Below are 22,148 nucleotides of genomic sequence, written 5' to 3'. Positions count from 1 at the left end.
ACTTTTTTTGAGAGCACGCATCGATTTCATAAGTGGGATTTCATAAGTGGGAATGGTAAATCCGCTGCGGAGAGGGAGATTGTCCATTCATGTTATGTTAATGAGGGCGGCGATGGAACGGGATAGGGGTCCCACTGGGGGGACTCTGGTCCACTGAGCTCGGAAGATCAACAAGCTGCAGCTGGGCGTGAGTCGGCGCGTACGAGGGCCGAGACGAGCGTCTGTCGGTGCAGAAGGGGCCGTTAATTAGCATCGGGGAATTCGACAATAGAGCGCTAATTTGAGTTTCAAAAAACGTGCTCGAGCTGTACGTCGCAGGAGCGTGTGGTTAAATGTAGTAAATTAACTTGAATAATTAAGAAAGGCAAACGGTGGGTTGTCCAGGCTTGAGTCCAGCATTAGAAATAGAAGATGAATAAAAACGCTAAATGATTTATTAATTAGTCGAGCATATTCTTTCTATTTTCTGTAACCAGTGTGTCAGCAACTGTGACCGCTACTAAATAAATAAGCAATGGGATAGGATTTATCTAGTCTCAAAGTCTCTTAATCCCTCAAAAACAAAAAAAATATTGAAAATTCTGTCATCATCAAATAAAAAACTTAATATATCCAAACTTTTAAACTGGTACATAGTAAAAGAAAATGTATTTGACTCAACTGGGCAAACGTTTTAAGAGTGAAGACGTTGGTGTAGGCCTGAGGTGTAAATAGGTGATAAATCGTACCCTTGTCCAGAACAAGCAAAACAACGGGGCTAATCAGAGTGTAAGAGTAGAAAGACCTGACGAAAGGGCATGAATAAAGTTGTAAAATGTGACTCGGGTGACAGTTCACACCTTAGACAGTTCAATAGACTTGACCAACTGCAGATGCACCTTACTTTAGAAAAAAAAAAAAAAAAAACAAGCTTGAGTTAGTTTCATTGCAGTTGGCTCCTCCCTTCAGACAGATCTAAAGCAAAGACTCACCTCTGTCAGAAGAACCGAGGAAGCTAAACCGATGAGTAAAACGTTGCACTGGTCTTGCAAAGTGCTGTTAGGGTAAATAAAAGTGCAGAAGAAAAGATTAGGGCCAAATTAAAATTCTCTATCTGAGGATTAGAAAAATGTAAAACAATGAATCTTTTGATGAGGGATTCTCAAGACAAGATTGGAGTTTTGAAGATTATGCTTATTTTCACCCACATAACACGGTTTTGAGGTCTTTGCAAAAGCACAGTATTGCACATTGTGGAATCAAAGGGCATTTAAGACATAACAAATGATGTTTTAAGGGCCACTTAGTGTAAATAAGGTTTTTGACTGGATTTAGTTCAGAGGAGTTACATCCCTCATTAAGCCAATCTACCACATCAATGTACCAATCACAGACAGTCTTTTCTTTTAAAAAATATTTGATGTATGTTATTAATTTTGAAACATAAAATGAAACAAGATTAAAATTCTAACAGACAATGAAAAATCACCGAAAGACAAGACAATGACTGGTGCGGTGAGTTGTAGGTTACAACACTCTTGTGCAGCTGACATAGTCCTTATGGCTCATGGCTCTTTTGTAGCTGCTTCCAACCCAGAGACTATCAAAGTCTGAATGCACCGTCTCTGAAGCCTGCTCTGACCAGTGTCCCAGTCCTGTAGGGTACATAATCCAGTTTCAATTGCTTGGACGACTGAGGCTTTGCACTGACTTTAAACTGGGGCAAAACAACTCTCTTACTAAGCATCAATATTTGTTTCTGTATACTGTAATGTGAAAGTCAATTTAGATAGATTAATACATGGATTATACATGATTACCCTGTTTATCACAAATGCTTTTATTGAATTGGATGTGAATTTAAATCAGAAACAGAAAATGTTTATTGCCAATGAACCAAAATTCACAAACATAGGATCTTGCTTTGGTGATTCGGTGCAACATAAAACAATGAACAATGATAAAACAACATATATAACGTAAAAAAGGGCATGCATTAAAGAAAAACAATGTAAATCTACTATAGGATAAAAATACAAATAGGCTTACTATGTACACAAAACAAACGTCTGGTGCTTGAAAGGAATACTATGACCACAATAATGGAAATAACTGATGGAAGGTACATTTTTACAGACATTATTCACGTTAATTATCTGTGATTTTCCCAACAATGGAGAACCAATTAGCTGCTCTGAAAATGAATCCGGAGCCTCCATATGGCCACATACAGTAAATGAAGTGGAAAGTTAGACGGCACAGCTAATGAGCAGAGTCGTAGCCAAAGTCCACCATCTCTCCACCGGTTTGTTCCGATACATTGGATAAAAGGGACTTTACAGAAGGAATACATGTATTAAAAATCATGAGCATTTGTATAATTAATCGTGTGGGGCCTAATTAATTCAAACACGGGCACCCACTGGCCTACATACACAAAACACTTGATTTATGGTGCAAGCTTGCCTCTTATTTACTTCATCGACATAGACAGTCACTTTTATTCTTGTAACAGGCGTGTGGAATGTACAAAACATCCATAATACAAGCTCGTTTAGTCGCTGTAGAAGTCAAATGCGCATTGTTAATCTATGACAATGTGTAGGGGCAAATAGATGACAGAATGTTGCAGAATAAACACGGAATTAAGGATTAAAATCACACATAACATTCACAAACCTCGCACATAATTCACTGTAGGCTCTTCATTTATTATTTCTGTCCATTTTTGGCGTCGTTCTGTCCATTCGTGCCTCCATGTTTGTTTTCCTCGTTGGTCTACGTCTTCCGTTTAGTTCTCCGACTGAATTTGAGTGGTTGTTTAGCAGAACGCATACTTAACAGGAGTAAATAATGTACATTTATGAGTGTAAAAAGTGTAAATGAAGTGACAGTAACCGATCAGTTTATGTACAAAAATTGAGCTTTAGTTACTCACGCGTACATCGCATTCAAACACAGACTGGGCGGGCAAAATGTCTTGCCCAAGGACACGTAAACACATTTGATCCACTGCGTTAAAGTGAAAGTGAAAACGACCAGATTGTCAACGTGTTTGTTTGCGCTGCGGAGAGCAAATAATGTGTGAGAAGCGCAGTCCGAAAATCCCATTCTCAATTGAGTTGTTGCTTATTTATGCTCAGTGAAAGTGTTTGTAAAGGCTCTGGAGTCGCCCAGCCAGTCTCCAGACCGGAATCCGATAGAAACTGTTTGATGGGAGCTGGAACTCTCGTGTTGCCAGCTCTAGAGAGGATCTGTGTGGAGGTGAGGGCCAAAATCCCTGCTGCAGTTATATGTGAACCTGGACAAGAACTACAGGAAACGTTTGACCTCTGTAATTGTAAACAAAGGCTTCTGTACCAAATATTAACACTGAATTTCGCAGATGTTCAAATACTTATTTACACCAATAACATACAAATCCATTATTTAAAAATCATACAATGAAATTTTCTCTCACAGTGGAAAATGATGAACATTTCAGACCCCTCCATAAATTCTAAGTAGGAGAACTCTTTTTCAAATGCTTACCGTATTTTCGGACTATAAGTCGCATACGTTTTTTCATAGTTTTGGCCGGCGCACAACTTATTTGTGATATTTTTTATTTTCACACTGGAAACCGCATTTCACATGTTGATTATTTTCACATGACAACCACAAGAGGGCGCTCTAGGCTCTAAGCGATGCAGAAGAAGAATCTGCACTTCCTCTTCCTCTTCCTCTGGAGTTTGTGGAGTTGTTTAGAAGTGACACAGAGGAAGAAGAATTCAATGGATTTAGTGATTTGGGGTAAAACTGATGCTTTGGTAAACTTGTTAGCATGTTCTTTATGCTATAGTTATCTGAATAACTGTTAATATGTTACGTTAACATACCAGACACTTACCACAGTTCTGTCTGTGCGTCATGTAGCTGAAGGTGTTAGCGTTAGCATACGTACACCTATTCACCACGTTCTCTCATCTGTTATTATTTTAAACTGCATTTCAAGAGTAAATGTCTGTTCTTGGTCTTGGATTTTATCAAATAAATTTCCCCTAAAAATGCGACTTATACTCCAGTGCGACTTATATATGTTTTTTTTCTTCTCTATTATGCATGTTCTAGCTGGTGCGACTTATACTCCGGAAAATACCGTATTTCCTCACTGCTTTCAGCCCCCGCTTGCACCTAATCGTTTCTTTCACCTGCTGTAGACAAGAGTGATCTGACGGGTTTGAGTTTGGTTGTTTCGAGCTCTTGCGTTCTCTGCACATGTAAACGCACTGGCAAACAAAAGCCTTCCGACATGTTCATCCCTTTACATAATCTGTATACTCCGCTCTTGTGAGAATGGACATATCTTTCGCCACTAGCCTCGGCGGCGACTTGGCCCATTGTCAGACCCTGGTGCGTTACAAGGTTTCCCGTCTGCTTATCGTCGGACTGTGAAAGTCACCTAACTGGATTAGCCCTCAGCTCTTGGGCCAGGACGAGCCGGACCCAGCAGGACGCCTCCGCTGTGACTCCGTAAGCCGAGCGAGTGATGGCGAGCCGCAGAAAAGTACAAAAGAACGAGAGATCCAGTAGTTTAGCTCCGGCAGCACATCGAGAACTGGCCCATTTCACACAATGTTAACTGTCTTTTTTCCTCCCGTTCCATTTTCAAAGTAAAATTTGGTCCCGATGAGAAGAAATCCATTTGACTTGCTGAAAATGTAATTAAACCATCCAAACCGTAGTCCTCCCACAAACTCCCATAAACATGTAAAATGTCACAGAACATTTGTAAAGAATTCTTCTCCAAGATACCGACTCATGATCTGGAAAATCTGTCTTATTGTGATATTTTATTTGCTCTTGTATTTATTTGGCAGGTAGTGACACTGCACGCACTATAATTTCACTTTGGATTAATGTAATACTCTTGACATAATCGCAGTTTTGATTATTATAATAAGTGGTATTCCATTACCGTTTCTTATTAGATTAGATCAGCCTTTATTGTCCCCCGTATGGAAATGTGTCCTCTGCGTTTGACCCCTCCAGATCCATGTCCAGATCTTGAGCTTGGCATAGTGAGGACCTTTGTGCATGTTTTGGGTCGATGGGGGAAACAGGATTGCCTTGTCTGGACTTTAATAGTTGAATGTAGAGAAAAGCCTGCTCCAAAATGTTTTCTTTTAGTTTCTTTGAGAGTATTGTGACGGTTTGTATCGTGAGCTGGTTTGGAGAAGTTAATGAGGTTCTAAAACGGGGCCTGAAGAAGGTATGACACCCGCTCTCTGCAGTTTGTCCTTCTGCCCTCTGGTCATCGAGGAACAGGTCTGAGTGGCTTTCGTCCCTCGAGTTATTTATAATTTATTCAATGAGTGACTGTCTGGTCGAACTGCGCCTAACCAATTCCCTCAAGGGCACAATTAAAAGTGTTCTATTCCATTCTGTTCTATAGGTTGCGTTCATGTAATATCACGGCATTATAGAACTCCTATACCGTATTTTCCGGACTATACGTTTTTTCATAGTTTTGGTGTGACTTATATGTGATATTATTCGTTATTTTCACACTGACAGCCACAAGAGGGCGCTCTAGGCTCTAAGTGACGCAGAAGAAGAACCTGCACTTCCTCTACCTCTGGAGTTTGTGGAGTTGTTTAGAAGTGACACAGAGGAAGAAGAATTGAATGGATTTAGTGATTTGGGGTAAAACTGATGCTTTGGTAAACTTGTTAGCATGTTCTTTATGCTATAGTTATCTGAATAACTGTTAATATGTTACGTTAACATACCAGACACTTACCACAGTTCTGTCTGTGCCTCATGTAGCTGAAGGTGTTAGCGTTAGCATACGTACACCTATTCACCATGTTCTCTCATCTGTTATTATTTTAAATTGTGTTTCGAGATTAAATAGCTGTTCTTGGTCTTAGATTTTATCAAATAAATTTCCCCCAAAAATGCGACTTATACACCAGTGCGACTTACACATGTTTTTTTCTTCTTTATTATGCATTTGTGTCTTTTGCGACTTATACTCCAGAGCAATTTATAATACGGAAAATACAGTAATTTAAAATTGAGAGCACATTGGACAGCAAGAAATCTAAAGCGGAATTTGCTGTTAAACTGACAGATTGCATATTTGTTGACCTGCTTTATAGTTCATTTCTTTCGTGTCGATGAACCCAGTAATTACTGGGCTGAACCAGGTCTACATTAATTACAACGTTCAACCTCTTCACTGGCACAAAAGTGAAACAATCTTTTCACATTTCCTATGCATAGTATCGTCATATTTAATCCTGAAACGCCCTTTGAGTCCCAACCTTAACAGCTCCCAAACGACTCTCTGTGGCTGTAAAAATGTGTCAAATAACTTGGATATAAGTAAACACATATACAATTATCAAGGCCTGAGACAGTAGACTTTTTGCTGACAGTTTTCTATGTCGGCTGAAGACGTCGGCGAACAATAAGCAACAACACAATGAATATTTCATCCAGCCGCATTTCCGTGTAGACTTGTCACAGACGGTCTTTGTGGGAGATTTGCTTCAGTAAATCAAACTTTGCGCATCCGTTCCCCTCCCTCCGCGGGGCCGCTGTTGTCTCCGAGCCCGTTTATACCCCCCGCACTCCATTCCGTTTGAAAGATCCACACCATTTTTAGCTTTATACTTCCAACTTTGAAGCCGTTCCTCCGATGGCTACGGTTGAGCGCTCGACACTCTTTCGACACGTTTCTAATCTGGTTTCCGTTCGCGGCGGGTTCGGCTGCGTTTTTTTTTTGTGTACGGCGAAGGCGAGCCGTCGCTTCTGACCCCGTTTATCTTCATGCGCGCCTCCTCTGTTGCAGTGAACGCTTCTTTGTCCGGCTGAATAAGAGCGGGCTGCCCAAGTCGCCGGAGAAGACGGAAAGACAATGCACGTTATTTGTGGTGAGTGGTCGATATCAAACAAAGTGTTGAGTCACTAAGCGGCTTTGTGTGGATTTGAACGAGTCCGAGTTTCTGTATGAAAGTGGATCCTAAACAACTATTTGGCCTTCAAAGTGCAATTCATTCACAACAGCGAGGACAGGGCAGTGATCGGTCAAAGCTGAACGCCACTGAACAAGGTCAAGGTCGTGTTTTTATAGCACAAAAGTAGCTGTCCCAAATGATGCCTTAAATAATATGAACCGATGAAAAATGGTCCAAGCCAGGTCTAAACTTGGACTGAACTAGAACCAAGGCAGGGCTGAACCAGGTCTACATTAGACCTAAACCAGGGCTCTAAATCAGGTCTAGATTAGGCCTAAACCGAGACGAAACCAGGACTAAGCCAGGACAAAACTATTACTAGAGTTGTATTAAGTCAGGGCTAAACCGGGCCTAAACCGAGCCTAAACCAGGTCTAAAACAAGTCTAGATTAGGACTAAACCAAGAAAAAAACAGGATTTAGCCAGGACAAAACTAGGACTCTAAATCAGGTCTAGGTTAGGCCTAAACCAAGACTAAACCGGGCCTAAACCAAGTCGAAAACAAGTCTAGATTAGGACTAAACCAAGACTAAACTGGGGCCAAACCAGGTCTGAAACAAGTCTAGATTAGGACTAAACCAAATCTAAACCGGGCATAAACCAGGTCTAAGACAAGTCCTGATCTAGAATCAGGACTAAACCAGGACTTTAAACCAGTTCTAGATTAGGCCTAAACCAAGACTGAACCAGGACTGAGCCAGGACAAAACTAGGACTAGAGTAGTATTAAGGACTATACCAAGACGAAACGGGGCCTTAACCAGGTCTAAAACAAGTCTAGAATAGGACTCAACCAAGACTAAACCAGGACAAAACTAGTACTAAAATAAACCAGTGCTAAACCAGCACTAAAGTGGCATAAAGTGATCCCTAAAATTAATAAAACTAGATACTCCAAACCAGTACTTTACTAGGACTCAACCAGGACTCAGTCAGGACTAAACCAAGCCTAAACCAGGTCTAAACCAGGTCTAAACTAGGACTAAGCCTGAACTACCCCAGGATATATTAAAAAAAAAAAAAAAAGATGAAAACAATAAAAAATGCTCCAAACCAGTGCTTACATAGGAATAAACCGGACCAAAATGATGCTCTTGGACTAAAATAATAAGAGGCTAAACATTGCAAACATCTCTTTACAGGATTTGGGAAGCAGCGACCTGCGGAAAGACGTCTACATCGTTGTCCACATCATCAGAATAGGTGAGCGTCCCAACACGTTTGGATTTTGGTTTCTCCGATCCATTTCTTCGCACCGGTTACATATTTTTTTCCTGTTTCGTTTTGTGTTTTGCAGGGCGAATGGGAGCAGGAGAGAAGAAGAACGTTTGCAGCGTGCAGTACAGACGCCCGTTCGGCTGCGCAGTCGTTAGCATCGCCGATCTGCTCACGGCCGACTCCAAAGACGACCATCTGCTCAAGGTTTACGCGTAAGTCTGAACGAACTCTTTATTTTTACCGACCGCAACGAGCCATATTTTAACTTAATTTTAATGAATGGTGGTAAAAATGTCTGCTAATTATAGGCCAAACTTTGTACAACTCTGTAGCGCTAGACGCGTACTCAGTAGTGGAAAGTAGCAAAGTGCACAAGTAAAAGTACTGTACGTGAGTAAGATTTTTCCAATCCAATCCAACTGTATTTGTATAGCACATTTTACCATCACAAAGTCTCTAAAGTGATGCACAGAGTACAAAACAAGCATAAGTAAAATATGTTAAAAAATAAATACATACAAAAGCAAATAAACGGACAAACCAATAAAAACAAATTAAAAACAAAATAAAATAATAAAAGACTAGCCAGATTTTTAGCTTTTTGGTCTTTACTTTGATACATGTTACAGTGGATACTTTTTACTTCTGAGAGCCGGTATCTGTACTCCACAACATTTTTAAAAACTAAAAAGTACTTTTCTTTGCTGTTTAAGGAGATTAATTTGACGTCCCGACTTTGAGCAAACAAAAAACATACAAATAGAATTGATTCAGTTTCTGTTGAATACAATTGCGCGCTTTTGAAAAATTCGGGTTACGACTTTTGATACTTTAAAGGTGCCATAACATGCTTTTTTTCACGTTTTCGTAGTCTATCCTTCGTTATCTAGTGTATAATTGATAATAATAAGTGTTGTGCAACACCCATAACAGAATAGTTAAGAAATATCACCCAGACCTTGGACCCCCTCACCAACCCGGAAATGCAAACAGCTTGGTTTGATATTCGACCCCACCCTTGCAAAGAGCGATCTGGCTCCCCCGCCCAACCCGTGACGTAGTCTCAGAGCGTGTGTGTGCCCCGCCCACCCGTGACGTAGTGTGTGCCCCACAGCTGTCTGCTCCGCGCTGCGCCGCTCCTGCCGCGCGAGTGAGTGAGAAACGATAGAACTTCAGATCAACACTACTTTGAGACTAAATAAATCTGGTGTTTATTCTACAGCGTGCGCAGAACAGATATATCTATAGATCTATAGATCTATATATATACATATAAACCCACAGCGCGAGCCACGGGTTTGCCACCCCTGCTTTTATAGATCTCAAAAATACTATTAAAGCAGCTTATTAAAATGCCCACTACAGGTCTGGTGACTCATTGATCTAAAAAATGCTGTTAAGATAAATATATTTTGAATTTAGCTAAAAATTATAAAAATGTTATTCCAGAATAGCACATTTTTTAGGTTTATAATTTCACTTCCTGTTTGTAATCGATGACATCACACTAGGAAATTACCCAGCAAACACTGGGCCAAAACTCATCTATTTTCACCATTTTAAAATTTGACAAATATAATGAAAGCGACTTTATTTTGTTGAATTAATGTTTAGAGAGTTTCTTTTTGTAGATTATGCGTAAACTTTGACTGGAATGAGTGTCCCTAGTGTGATGTCACTTCCTGTCCTTTGCCACAGATTCTTTTTAAAGTTTTCTCCACAAATACCTGCTCGATTGGTGTAAAACTATAATTTATAAGTACAGCAGGTATAAATACACCAAATAAAGTCAAAATTAGAAAATCATAAAAACCTGTCATAGGGACTTTAAAGTACATTTTTCATCTGGCATTTACGAACTTTTATTGACGTAGTTTATTCGTGTGATACTTTTACTTGAGTAATATTTCATTTTCTCCTCAAGTACCAACATGCCTCTGCTCATACTTTTTACATTCAAATTAATGTGACATTCTAGTATCTGTTTCTCTGAAGTTTATGTAACTCTATTGCTGTTTTTAAAGTATTTTATCAAGGATTTTTAAAAGATACAACTCGTACTGCTGCATGAAGTCCTCTCCAATGCCAATGAACAATTATTTAATACTACAGTGACAAACTGATATAAAGTTCTTCTCTGTCAGCACAAGATGAAGTGCTGACAGATAAGAACTTTATATCAGTTTTTGTTTAACGTGTAAATGCCCAGCAATGACTTAAAACAATAGAACATCAAGTGAACAGTAAACACATTGAGTTATACTTTCTCTACGCGTTCTCTGTATAGCGTATAGCCTCTGTTCCAGTCCACGCTCTCTCTCACACGCTGCTCTGCCCCGGGGCCCCGACAAACTAGTGCTGACACAGTGGAGTGACCTAAATTACAGCCGGATCGGAGCGGCCAGTGCCCTTTACGCCAAAGAAACTCCCGGATTAGCATTCGGCTGCGGATCTGGAGGTGTCGAAATGGGACGCGGGCGGGGCCGGGTTTTTACTGCAAGTAGCGTGTCACTACTATATGTTTGGCTCAACGCAATAAGAAGTGATAAAGCATCAGTTAATGCTTTTAAGTCTTGTTTAAAAACACAATTTAACTCACTAACATTTAACTCGGCATGAGAATTGTGTGGTCTTTTATTATTTTATATATTTTATGTTGTTTTTAATTAGTTTTTATTTTATTGATTTTATATAATTAGGCCCGAGCGCCACAAGCTGGCGAGAGGCCTATTAATCTCGTAAGGCCGTGCGAAGCACGGCTGCGAAAGTGCGCACCTAGTGCGCACGAAATCGAGCGCGAAGCGCTCGCCCACTTCCAAACACTCACTAACGCACTCCTTCACTCATGCACGCCCCGTGCATACTAATTAGTAGTAGGAAAATGGAACATTACCGTTGTAAACGGGCGAAGCCCGTGCAAAAGTGCGCACTAAACGAGCACTTTACATTGAGATGACGACCGCGAAGCGGTCGTCATCCCCATATAAAGCACTCATTTGCGCTAAGTAGCTCACGAATACGTTCCCCATCTCTTGCATGTTCCGTGCATATAAGCATGTAATGCAAAAATTGAACATTATTACTGTATAGAGGGCCAAAAACACAAAGTGGGCGGAGCCCACTCAAAATTAACGAAAGTACCCGTCAGTGACCAGGGACCCACACCATGAGGTAGGAAAGCGCGAGCGCTTTCCGAAAATGTATAGTTTATGATATTTGAAAAATGGGAAACATTGTTTTCGCATCGGAATATTATTCTTTCTTCTTCTTCTTCTTCTTCTTCTTCTTCTTCTTCTTCTTCTTCTTCTTCTTCTTCTTCTTCTTCTTCTTCTTCTTCTTCTTCTTCTTCTTCTTCTTCTTCTTCTTCTTCTTCTTCTTCTTCTTCTTCTTCTTCTTCTTCTTCTTCTTCTTCTTCTTCTTCTTCTTCTTCTTCTTCTTCTTCTTCTTCTTCTTCTTCTTCTTCTTCTTCTTCTTCTTCTTCTTCTTCTTCTTCTTCTTCTTCTTCTTCTTCTTCTTCTTCTTCTTCTTCTTCTTCTTCTTCTTCTTCTTCTTCTTCTTCTTCTCTTCTTCTCCTCCTTCTCCTTCTCCTTCTCCTTCTCCTTCTCCTTCTCCTTCTCCTTCTCCTTCTCCTTCTCCTTCTCCTTCTCCTTCTCTTCTTCTTCTTCTTCTTCTTCTTCTTCTTCTTCTTCTTCTTCTTCTTCTTCTTCTTCTTCTTCTTCTTCTTCTTCTTCTTCTTCTTCTTCTTCTTCTTCTTCTTCTTCTTCTTCTTCTCTCTTCTTCTTCTTCTCCTTCTTCTTCTTCTCCTTCTTCTCCTTCTTCTCCTTCTTCTCCTTCTCCTCCTTCTCCTCCTTCTTCTCCTTCTCCTTCTCCTCGGGACCAACCCCCCTATTTTTCACCCAGTGAACATTGACGAAAAGTCACAAAAATTTGCACACCTCTAAAAATCGTGCCTCTCTACATTCTGGCTATTTCCCTTTTCTAAAATAAAAAAAATTGGCGCGTCAGCGCCCCCAAATGTACCAAAAATGCATTGAGAGATGGGAAATGACCCAAAAAAAATCTGATCGTAGAATCATGAAATTTGGCGCAGAGGTAGATGGTGACAAGAGAAGTAAAAAATATTATTACGGCAACGCCGTCCGCCCAACCAAATGTCGGCCATATTGCTTCAAAAATGGCTAAACATGACTTCGGAGTTTTTCCAAACGTCGTACTTTTACGAACTCCTCCCAGGGCGTTGGCCCTAAAAAGCTGAAATTTGGTGAAAATGCTACTGAGGAGTGGGACATCAAAAGTTATCCAAATTACATTGATACCTCTCACGGTCTCGGTGCGGCGAAGCCGCAAACTGTAGCTAGAATTTCAGAAATCTCCCATATTTAAAATTTCTGCCGTTTGCGCAGATAAAGTCCGAATTGCGTCAAATTAGAATCAGTTGTTAAACTCTTTGCCCTAAACCTACTTGAAGTGAAATAAATTCATTTGGCGCCACAGCGCCCCCTACAGATTTTATATGGAGGTTAAATGTTTAGTTTTGCGAAATGATATGAAATTTGACACACAACTCAATTTTAGCATCCCCATCAAAAAAGTCAATGAGACCCATGTCATAATTGTTATGGCGTTGCCGTAACGATGACCGAAACCTTTCATGTTATTCCAATGGGGAAATCGCCAGAACATGTTTACACTTTAGACTTTCACAAACTCCTCCCAGGGCGTCAGCCCTATTAACCTGAAATTTGGTGAGACTCATCTTCAGGACCATCAAAAGTTATCCACATTTTCATTCAAAGAGTCACGGTGTATGTGCGGCAAAGCTGCACATTTTGCCAAGAATTCAAAATAAAATAGCTTTTTGATGGTAAAACAAAGGGGAGAAGATGTGACAGCGTCACAGATTCAGCAGTAGGCGTAATAAAAGGACAATTGGGGCGCGTTAGCGCCCCCTCCTCTTGCGGCGTGGCGGCGGTGGCGTGGCGAGGGCCGATCATTGCCACTTGCGGCTATATTTTATGTTGTTTTTAATTCATTTTTATTTGATTTTATATTTTTAAATTGTTTTAAATTAGTTTGTTATTTTATTTTATATATTTTATGTTTTTAATTCGTTTTTATTGCTTTTTATATATATTTTATGTTGTTTTTAATTCATTTTTATTTGATTTTATATATATATATATATATATATATATATTATGTTGTTTTTAATTAATATTTATGCGATTATTTATATATATATGTTTTTTTTAATCCGTTTTTATTAAATGTTATATATTCTTTGTTGTTTTTAATTCATTTTTATTTGGTTTCTACGTTTTTTTTGTTTTTATGTATTCAATTTTATTTTTTTTACATATTTTACGTCTGCTTGTTTTGTACTCAGCACTTTGGAGACTTTGTGTTGGTAAAATGTGCTATACAAATAAAGTTGGATTGAAACGAGCCGCTCCCTCCTCCCCCAATGACCATGAACGATGGGTCAAATGCAGAGAATAAATAGCGATTAATAAAGTACACCTTAATCTCAGCCTTAATTACCTACACATGTGATTTCATGAGTTTAATCACTATCTTCTCTTAAAAAAAAAAAAAAAAAAAACACTACAGCTAATCAATATTCATTTAGATTAAGTGCAGAGAGTAAAGCTTTCGGGATTAAGAGGAAGATCTATTATATTGATTCATTTTCTGTTTCTCTTCATTTATTTGTGATTCAGGTGCAACACGGAGAGCGAGTGGCACCAGATCCACGAAAACATCATTAAAAAAGCCAATTCCAGATACAACCTATCGGGCTCCAACACCGGTGAGTGTCTAGTTTATTAACACGGATGATAATGTGACGTTTGATTCAACATAATGATCAATTATGATGATGGGTAAAATGTTTAGAGTAAAAAGCTCATCTCAAACTGGCACAAAAGGGCAGAATATAAAGAAAAATACATTCAATTATGCTGTAATCTTTTATAAAAGGGTGAGTTTGCCACATTTTTGTGGGTTATTTGACCGTCTTGTCACATTTATCTGAAAAATACGTTCCGATTATTGTTGCTGGGATACTAAAAATATCAATATTTTCTTTTAATACCCTCAATGTACAAGTTATTATTTTATTTTTCTGTACTGAAGATGTGTTGAACCTTAATAAACATATTATAATTCACACCCCTGTTTATGAAGGCGACCGTTTCAAAGAAATCATCAGATGCAGGAAGTGGAAGCTGTTAAAAATGCATTCGAAAATAGCAGCCTTCATTAACACCAAACAGAACAACGGCATCAGCGGTCTCCCGTAGCAACAGGTCGGCGTCAAAGGAGCGGCGTGACGGACGAGGACGCGTTTTTGAGACCTTCGGCTGGTTTTATTGTAATTTATCCAAGCCGGTGGAATCAGGAAGTCTATCTGCGTAAAATACACAGGTGAAAATTAAAATAATGACATTAAATCGATAGACGAATGACAGCGCTCAGGGAGGAAGCTGATTTACTGCTTTATTACTGGAAAGGAAAAGCTGAAAACCAAAATATGAAGGATTTATTAAAGCAAGTTGTTATTTATTTAAGACGTATTTGGCAATTTGCTGCGAGATCCCTCAAAATGTTTTTTTTTTTTTTAAATGATTCTAAAGGAAAAAAATGTGTTGCGTTGTTATTTTTTACAGGTCTAGGATTAGAAGTAAATGTGGAAAATGCTTTGAATTTTTCATTTCATTTTCATATTCATATTCAGTATTTTGCATTTCTTGACAGATGAATCGTGAACCTAAAACACACTGTAATTGTCCGTGGATGTTTCGCAGGTTCCTGTTTACCTTGTGTTCTTTTTGTAGACAGAATTACTACCACGTGTATAAATAATTGTGTGTACCGTATTTTCCGGATTATAAATAGCATTTTTGAGGGAATGTCGTCTTGAAATGCAATTTAAAATAATAACACATGAGAGAACATGGTGAATAGGTGTACGTATGCTAACGCTAACACCTTCAGCTACATGACGCACAGACAGAACTGTGGTAAGTGTCTGGTATGTTAACGTAACATATGAGCAGTTATTCAGATAACTAAAGCATAAAGAACATGCTAACAAGTTTACCAAAGCATCAGTATTACCCCAAATCACTAAATCCATTGAATTCTTCTTCCTCTATGTCACTTCTAAACAACTCCACAAACTCCAGAGGAAGAGGAAGTGCAGATTCTTCTTCTGCATCGCTTAGAGCCTAGAGCGCCCTCTTGTGGCTGTCAGTGTGAAAATAACGAATAATATCACACATAAGTTGCTCCACAGTATAAGTCGCACCCCAGCCAAACTATGCAAAAAGCAGCTTATAGTCCAGAAAATACGGTAGATATATCATATATGTGACTCTGATGTTGGCCAGAGGTGCAGTTTATCACTTAACGCTTAAATGTGAGTGATAGTGGAGCTGTGGACTGAAAACATTGATCCAGAACAGTGCTTGATTCACTCCAATTCTACTCTCTCTGTCTCTCTCTGTCTCTCTCTCTCTCTCTCTCTCTCTCTCTCTCTCTCTCTCTCTCTCTCTGTGTCTCTATGTCTCTCCCTCTCTCCCTCTCTGTTTCTCCCTCTCCCTCTCTCTCTCTCTGTCTCTGAGTTCAAGAAAGCCCATGAATAATCCAAAATGACATTACAACCACTTAACACTTGATATTGATCTTAATAAAGAGAGTTCCACTGGGTTTATGATTTGGAACATTCTTCAGAACGGAACCTTTCAATCGCTCTCTCTGGTGTTGAACCATGACAGAGAAACAATGATCCGTTATATTGTATATGTAAAAAGAGTGGACTTTAGCGTGGACTAAGAAGACATAGGACTGAAAAACTGTGAGATCCTACAATTATTTGAACTTCAAACCTGTGAAATTACCGTTTCGTAAGCCAACCGTATAGATATGAAAAAATAACCTTTACAAATCTTCTTCTTGTGCTAAGTGGGCAAAATGAACGTATATATACAATGATCGTCAAACCAACAGCAATGTGTCAAAATATGTTTTAATTTGTATAAATATTAGGAAAATGCGACATATGTGTAAAATGAATCACAAAAGTGCAGAAATATCCCGACATCTTCATTTTCAATCGGTTCTTCAACTGTCATTTTTTAACCGTGAACGATATACTCAATAGTAAACAACATTCCCGACATTACCGTATTTTCTGGACTATAAGTCACACCAGCCAAAAAATACTTGATAGAGAAGAAAAAAACATATATAAGTTGCACTGGAGTATGAAATGCAGTGGCAAGTGTGAAAATAACAAATAATATCACGTATAAGTCACTCTGGAGTACAAGTATAAATATAAGTATAAGTCGCACCCCGGCCAAAGCTATGAAAAAAGGTGCAACTTATAGTCCGGAAAATACGGTATTTACATTTCGATACACTGCCCGCCGCTGTTCCACTCCACACCTTTTCCTCATCTGAAACCGCCGCGCACAAGCTACTCCCTGTGCTCTGTTTGCGAACGCTCGGGTCGCGGGCGAGTATTTCCTCTGCTGCAGGTCGGCGCCCCCCTCTCAAGTTCGTCCCCCGTTAAAACGTCCGCGCTAAAGTTATGGACCGCCGTGTGTAATTAAAGTCGGGCTATTTATTACAGTCCTTGTCAGGAGGGTAATTAAAACGAGCGTGCGCAGTGGCGCTTCGCTATGTGCCATTGTGTACATGTTTATCTGCGGGCCCCGTGGTTGCAGAAGTGTGTGTGTTCCGTTAGCTTCTCCATGCTACTCCTACACACTTGGTCGACTGCCAGGAGTCTCCTATTAGCGGCCAATTAGCAGTGAGGAGATGAATGCGCTACAGCCTTTAAGATACAAAGAGCGCTGCACACTGTGGCTAATAGTCAGGCAAAGAGGTAGTGTGAGTGGTCATTTTGTGCGCACGTAACCTAATTAGCTACAGCTTATTCAGTGTAAGGATGCATCGAAATATCCCCAAATGTTTGGACTAATTTGTGAGCGAGCCTTTCTTTTAGTGCTGTCAATCAGTTATCATGAGATTAATCACACTTTTTAAATATGATTACTCACGATTAATAACACCGGCAAGTTTTCCTTTTATTTTGAATTTTTAAAAAAAATTAAAATCACAGACATGGAAGAAATCTCAAAACAGTTTAAGACAAAGAATGCAAAGAAGATCATCTCAGTCACATGCACAGCTAAAAGAAATTCTGAAAAGGAGTAGAAAGAAAGAACAATCTTTTGTCATCTACTCCTTTTTCAACTTGTACTTAACACTGATATTTTAAAACGCATTGCAATAAACATTTGCAATAGGCAAGGCAAGTTTATTTGTAGAGCACAATTCGTGCACAAGGCAATGCAAAGTGCTTCAAATAACAGCAAAAAAAAAAAATCACAAATACATGACAGAAATCACAAAACCTTCATTTCTATTCTTTAAAATTAACAGTTTTGCTGATATGAATCATACAGTTTGTCCGTGCTTAATGATCCACCGGATGGAAAATCTATTGGCCCACACTGGCAGACACTCCAGACACTTGCCATATTTAAGCGTCTCCAAACGGACACATAGCTTTTAGATTGATTCTTTCCCATGTTTGACCGTCCCTAGACGTCAGCGCGCTATCTGCCTCTGCACACGTCTGTGCTGAGCGTATGTATCTTTTACCATGACTCTCTCGGCAACGCCTCCACCTTATGTGTGGAGCTTTTGTATCTTTAACAACGGACCCAGTCTTGTCTGCCCCTCCCTAGATTTATCTTTCGCTAAAATAATTGCAGGACAACCAAGAATGTCTTAAGTTATGACACTATCCACGACTGGGCAATACAGCGATAAAAGTCCAATTAAATCCTATTCCTGTGACAATATGCTTTTGGTAACATTGACACATGTATTTCTCTTGAAAGCAGCTTTATGCTCAAACAAAGACAATTTTTCACACTGCATCCTCCTCTGAATGAGTGACAATTTTACCAATTGCACTAAAACTGTGGTACGCGGACACCTCTTTAGTTCTTGTCTTTACTTCATTTAGACTACATTTTATTCAAAATTGTACTCCTCTTTGAGTATTAAACTGTAGCAAGGGGGTATTCCTCCTTAAGACCCGATTTAGCCCTGAAGAGTTGTTTGCCTGAATCGCAAGAAAATCCTATGCATAATTTGGCTCCAAGTAAATTGTGATCCACATTTTTTGCCCACCCCTACAGCCCACCTCTGCAAGTCACATAATGTAACTATTGGTACCTAAAATGAACACATGTAAACTCCTATGGAAATCTGAATAAACTGCTCAAATATCCGAACAGCCATTAGCATTGTGATTAGCATACAGGTCAAACATAATGGACTATAAGAAGTCTTCTAACAACTGGGATACGGCTTTTAAGTGTCTGAAACTTTCTGTGAGCATAGTGATTCTGGTGCACTAGACATTATACATTTTGAGCTTTTAGTGCTTACTTTGACAAAGATCTTTGCCAATTACAAATCTGTAAAAAGCCATAGAAAAGCCGTTCAAAATCCCAGAGTTTCGACAGCTATTCCCGACACAGGTCATGCAACATCTGTCATCCAATTTTGCATGTGTAAAAAGGCAAAGCAGAAATAAATAATACTGTATGTCATGGATGAGTTGGATGACTCTAAATGACCTAAATGACCCTGACCAAAATGCATAAGTACCATATTTTCCGGACTATAAGTTGCACCTTTTTTCATAGTTTTGGTCGGGGTGCGACTTATACTCCAGAGCGACTTATATGTGATATTTTCACACCGACAACCACAAGAGGGCGCTCTAGGCTCTAAGCGACGCAGAAGAAGTGTCTGCACTTCCTCTACCTCTGGAGTTTGTGGAGTTGTTTAGAAGTGACACAGAGGAAGAAGAATTCAATGGATTTAGTGATTTGGGGTAATACTGATGCTTTGGTAAACTTGTTAGCATGTTCTTTATGCTATAGTTATCTGAATAACTGTTCATATGTTACGTTAACATACCAGACACTTACCACAGTTCTGTGTGTGCCTCATGTAGCTGAAGGTGTTAGCGTTAGCATACGTACACCTATTCACCATGTTCTCTCATCTGTTATTATTTTAAACTGCATTTCAAGATTAAATGGCTGTTCTTGGTCTTGGATTTGATCATTTCCCCCAAAAATGAGACTTATAGTCCGGAAAATACTGTATGTTTCACGCTTCCGTTACCAACATCCCTCTGAAGGTGAAACGATTGCTAAGAAACGATGCACGGCCGATGAAAACATGTTTGTTTTGTACTCTCTTCTCATCACTGCGGTTTGCTGTAAGTTCAGGCAGGTAAAGCGTTCCCCACCTCCACGCGAGCGTAGGCAGCCCGAGAAAAACCTGCTCCAGTGTGCCGGCGTCGAGTTTTTGTTTTGCTCTTGGAGAGTTGTGAAGAGGCAGCTGGGCGGGGCGGGGCGCTGAAGGTCGACTCTGTTTCTGTCGGCGTCAGCGCAGCACCGGGATGAATAGTAATGAAACGGCGTTCTGTAATTGTGGCTCTGCAGTAGCTTTTTACCGCTCATGATGCGTCTTTGTACAATTACATGGAAATGATGTGATAATTATGAATCATCGTCAGATCAACAACGGAACAGGTGGCTGGACTTGAAGAAAACGGATCATTAACATGGATATTCTCACTTAGTACTCATAAGTTTGTAACTGTATTTCATTTACATCTTTGACAATTTGGCTACCTGCGTTTTATGTTATGGTGAAGACTGAAAGTGTAATAAAGTGATAATTCACATAGAAACAACAAGACACACGTATGATTCTATGTAATACGATGAATCAAGGTTATTCAACCCACAAAAGAATGCAAAATATCACCAACACTTGATCTGTAACCATAATTATAATTACCTGCTGTAGTAGATACATTTTTCTGCAATATTTTCAATCCAGTACTGAATCAGAATTAAACCAGGACTAGACTAGTACAGACCGGGCCTGAACACTAATCTTTCCAGATTTAAATTAGGGATAAACCAGGATTGAACCAGATTTAACCCGGGTCTAAACCAGGACCAAACCAGTCAGAGAAAATGTACAGATGGGGCCGGATCTGATCGTCTGAAGGGCCGAATCTGGCCCGCGAACCCGGCTTGCGACAAATCCCAACCCAGATTTAGTATGAACAATATAAAATACAAACGTTTTTAGTATTTTCATAGTTATAGGTTGGAATTGGATACTAGAATTCACAACCAAGAGCTGATATTTCTGAGCCGCTCTGACAGTTGGGCCGTCACAATTTGGCACTTGTTAAATTCCCACTCAATCCCTCACCCAAACCACTTTCCCTGCGTCAGTTTTGAAGACGGCATGTTCTTTTCCTGCCTCGTGTCGTCTGCTGAGGCATAATCCGTATTTGTCAATTGTATCAACAAATTGTCATGTTTTACCTGGAAACTACTGCTGTTGTCCAGTGGAAATAATGGGAAACACCACGTCTTTCAATGCTCCACTTCAGATAACGGTGTCTTGTTGAACGATCACTCAATCCTTCACAATAAACACGACTACTCCACTATTTATCCTGTTTATCCTTTCATTTTTCATCCTGTCGTGAAGTTAAAATGTTCCTGAATAAGTCGCGTCGTCGCGTCAATCTTAATGCGACGCAGTTTTGCCTTAATTTCGTCATAATCACCGTCATTCCCCCTGGTTTCCGTCCCGACTGCGCGGCCTTAACGGCCTGCCAGTCGCCGTCGCGGGCCCCGGCAGACGCTTGGAAGAAGTGCACTTTTTTTTTTAACACATAAGCGTGGGAATTCATTTAGCTGGAGTGACATTTGCAGCGTTGCCGTAGCGGTATTGATTTGGACCGGCAGCTTTCGCATAGGATTTTCTCTTAATAACATGGATTTGTGTATAAAGGTTAGGCTCCGATTTTACATCGAGATAAAAAGGATAAAGTCGTCTATATTTGTCAAGTCCCTGGGTCTCATTTGTAGGGTCTCGTTTGTGATCTATAAAAAGACAAGTTTACCTAGAACAAACAACATTAAAAAAGCACTGTAGGTAAAAATCTATTGTACATGTAACTTATTATTGTTTATTGCCCCATACCCTACAGTTACTACTACTATAACTTTAAGTGTAATGTAGTGTACTCTTATAAATATTGACAGGTGACTGGACACTTTCCGTTGCTACATCTCAAGGCCGTTTTCTCCAGGATTATCGGAGTGATATAATGTTTTATTGCGTGTCCTTTGTGTCCTCTCGACACATACTCGTTCAGACAGCGCTGCTCTTGTTCACTGCTTGTATGAAATGGTGTTATCGGTTGGCAGGTCTGGCCGTGGCTCTGCAGTTACTTCACGGCGACATCGAGCAGCTGAGACGTGAATACATGGTGCTTTTTACCCGCGGCGTGTCCATCACCAGGAAACTGGGCTTCTCCGACGTCATCATGCCAGGTAAGATACACGCTACACGGGAAAAGTGAAAAAGAGTAGTGGAAGTTTGAGTGTACAGTAACAGGTTTTTTTCTGTCCTGGGGTGTGTCTTTTTAGCACCTGCACAAATTTTGCCTAGTCAAAATATCTATAATAAACTATTGCCTTAAATGTCATTAGTGTTAGTTAAATAATCATGTAACTGTCTCATATTATTTTTTATTATTTGTTATATATTTTTTATTAAAGAAAAACACAGATCAAAAATTATATTGTCTCAAATTAAAGGATTTAGGCCCGAGCTGAAGGACCTATTGTACCCTGACTTCGACTCCCTCCTCACTGAGTACCTGATTAGCACCAGAATGCCCTGGGCGTCTCCTGCTTCAGGAGGAGGTTCCGCCCAGTGGGCAGGGCTTACACAGAGCAGGATATAAAACCTGAGTTCCCAGACTCGAGTCGCAGATTGAGAATGACTCTTGGATGAGAGTCGAAATGTTTCC

General features: G+C 39.7%; 1 protein-coding gene across 2 annotated transcripts in view; it reads left to right on the top strand.

Annotated features, from left to right (window-relative positions):
• Positions 1-22,148, top strand: part of dock4b (dedicator of cytokinesis 4b) — a 228,037-nt gene that overhangs the window by 94,474 nt on the left and 111,415 nt on the right. For both annotated transcript variants that reach the window (XM_072454830.1, XM_072454829.1), the window contains exons 9-13: positions 6,818-6,899; positions 8,125-8,185; positions 8,280-8,412; positions 13,921-14,009; positions 21,541-21,666. In XM_072454830.1, the coding sequence (XP_072310931.1) occupies positions 6,818-6,899; positions 8,125-8,185; positions 8,280-8,412; positions 13,921-14,009; positions 21,541-21,666 (491 nt within the window). The remainder of the gene's footprint in view (positions 1-6,817; positions 6,900-8,124; positions 8,186-8,279; positions 8,413-13,920; positions 14,010-21,540; positions 21,667-22,148) is intronic.

This window comes from Eucyclogobius newberryi, unplaced genomic scaffold, assembly GCF_026437365.1.
Source record: "Eucyclogobius newberryi isolate DKJ021-1_F unplaced genomic scaffold, fEucNew1.0.hap1 SCAF_2, whole genome shotgun sequence".
In the NCBI taxonomy this organism is placed as follows: Eukaryota; Metazoa; Chordata; class Actinopteri; order Gobiiformes; family Gobiidae; genus Eucyclogobius; species Eucyclogobius newberryi.
Note: the sequence above shows the minus strand (reverse complement) of the source record. Positions and strands in the feature narration are given on the sequence as shown.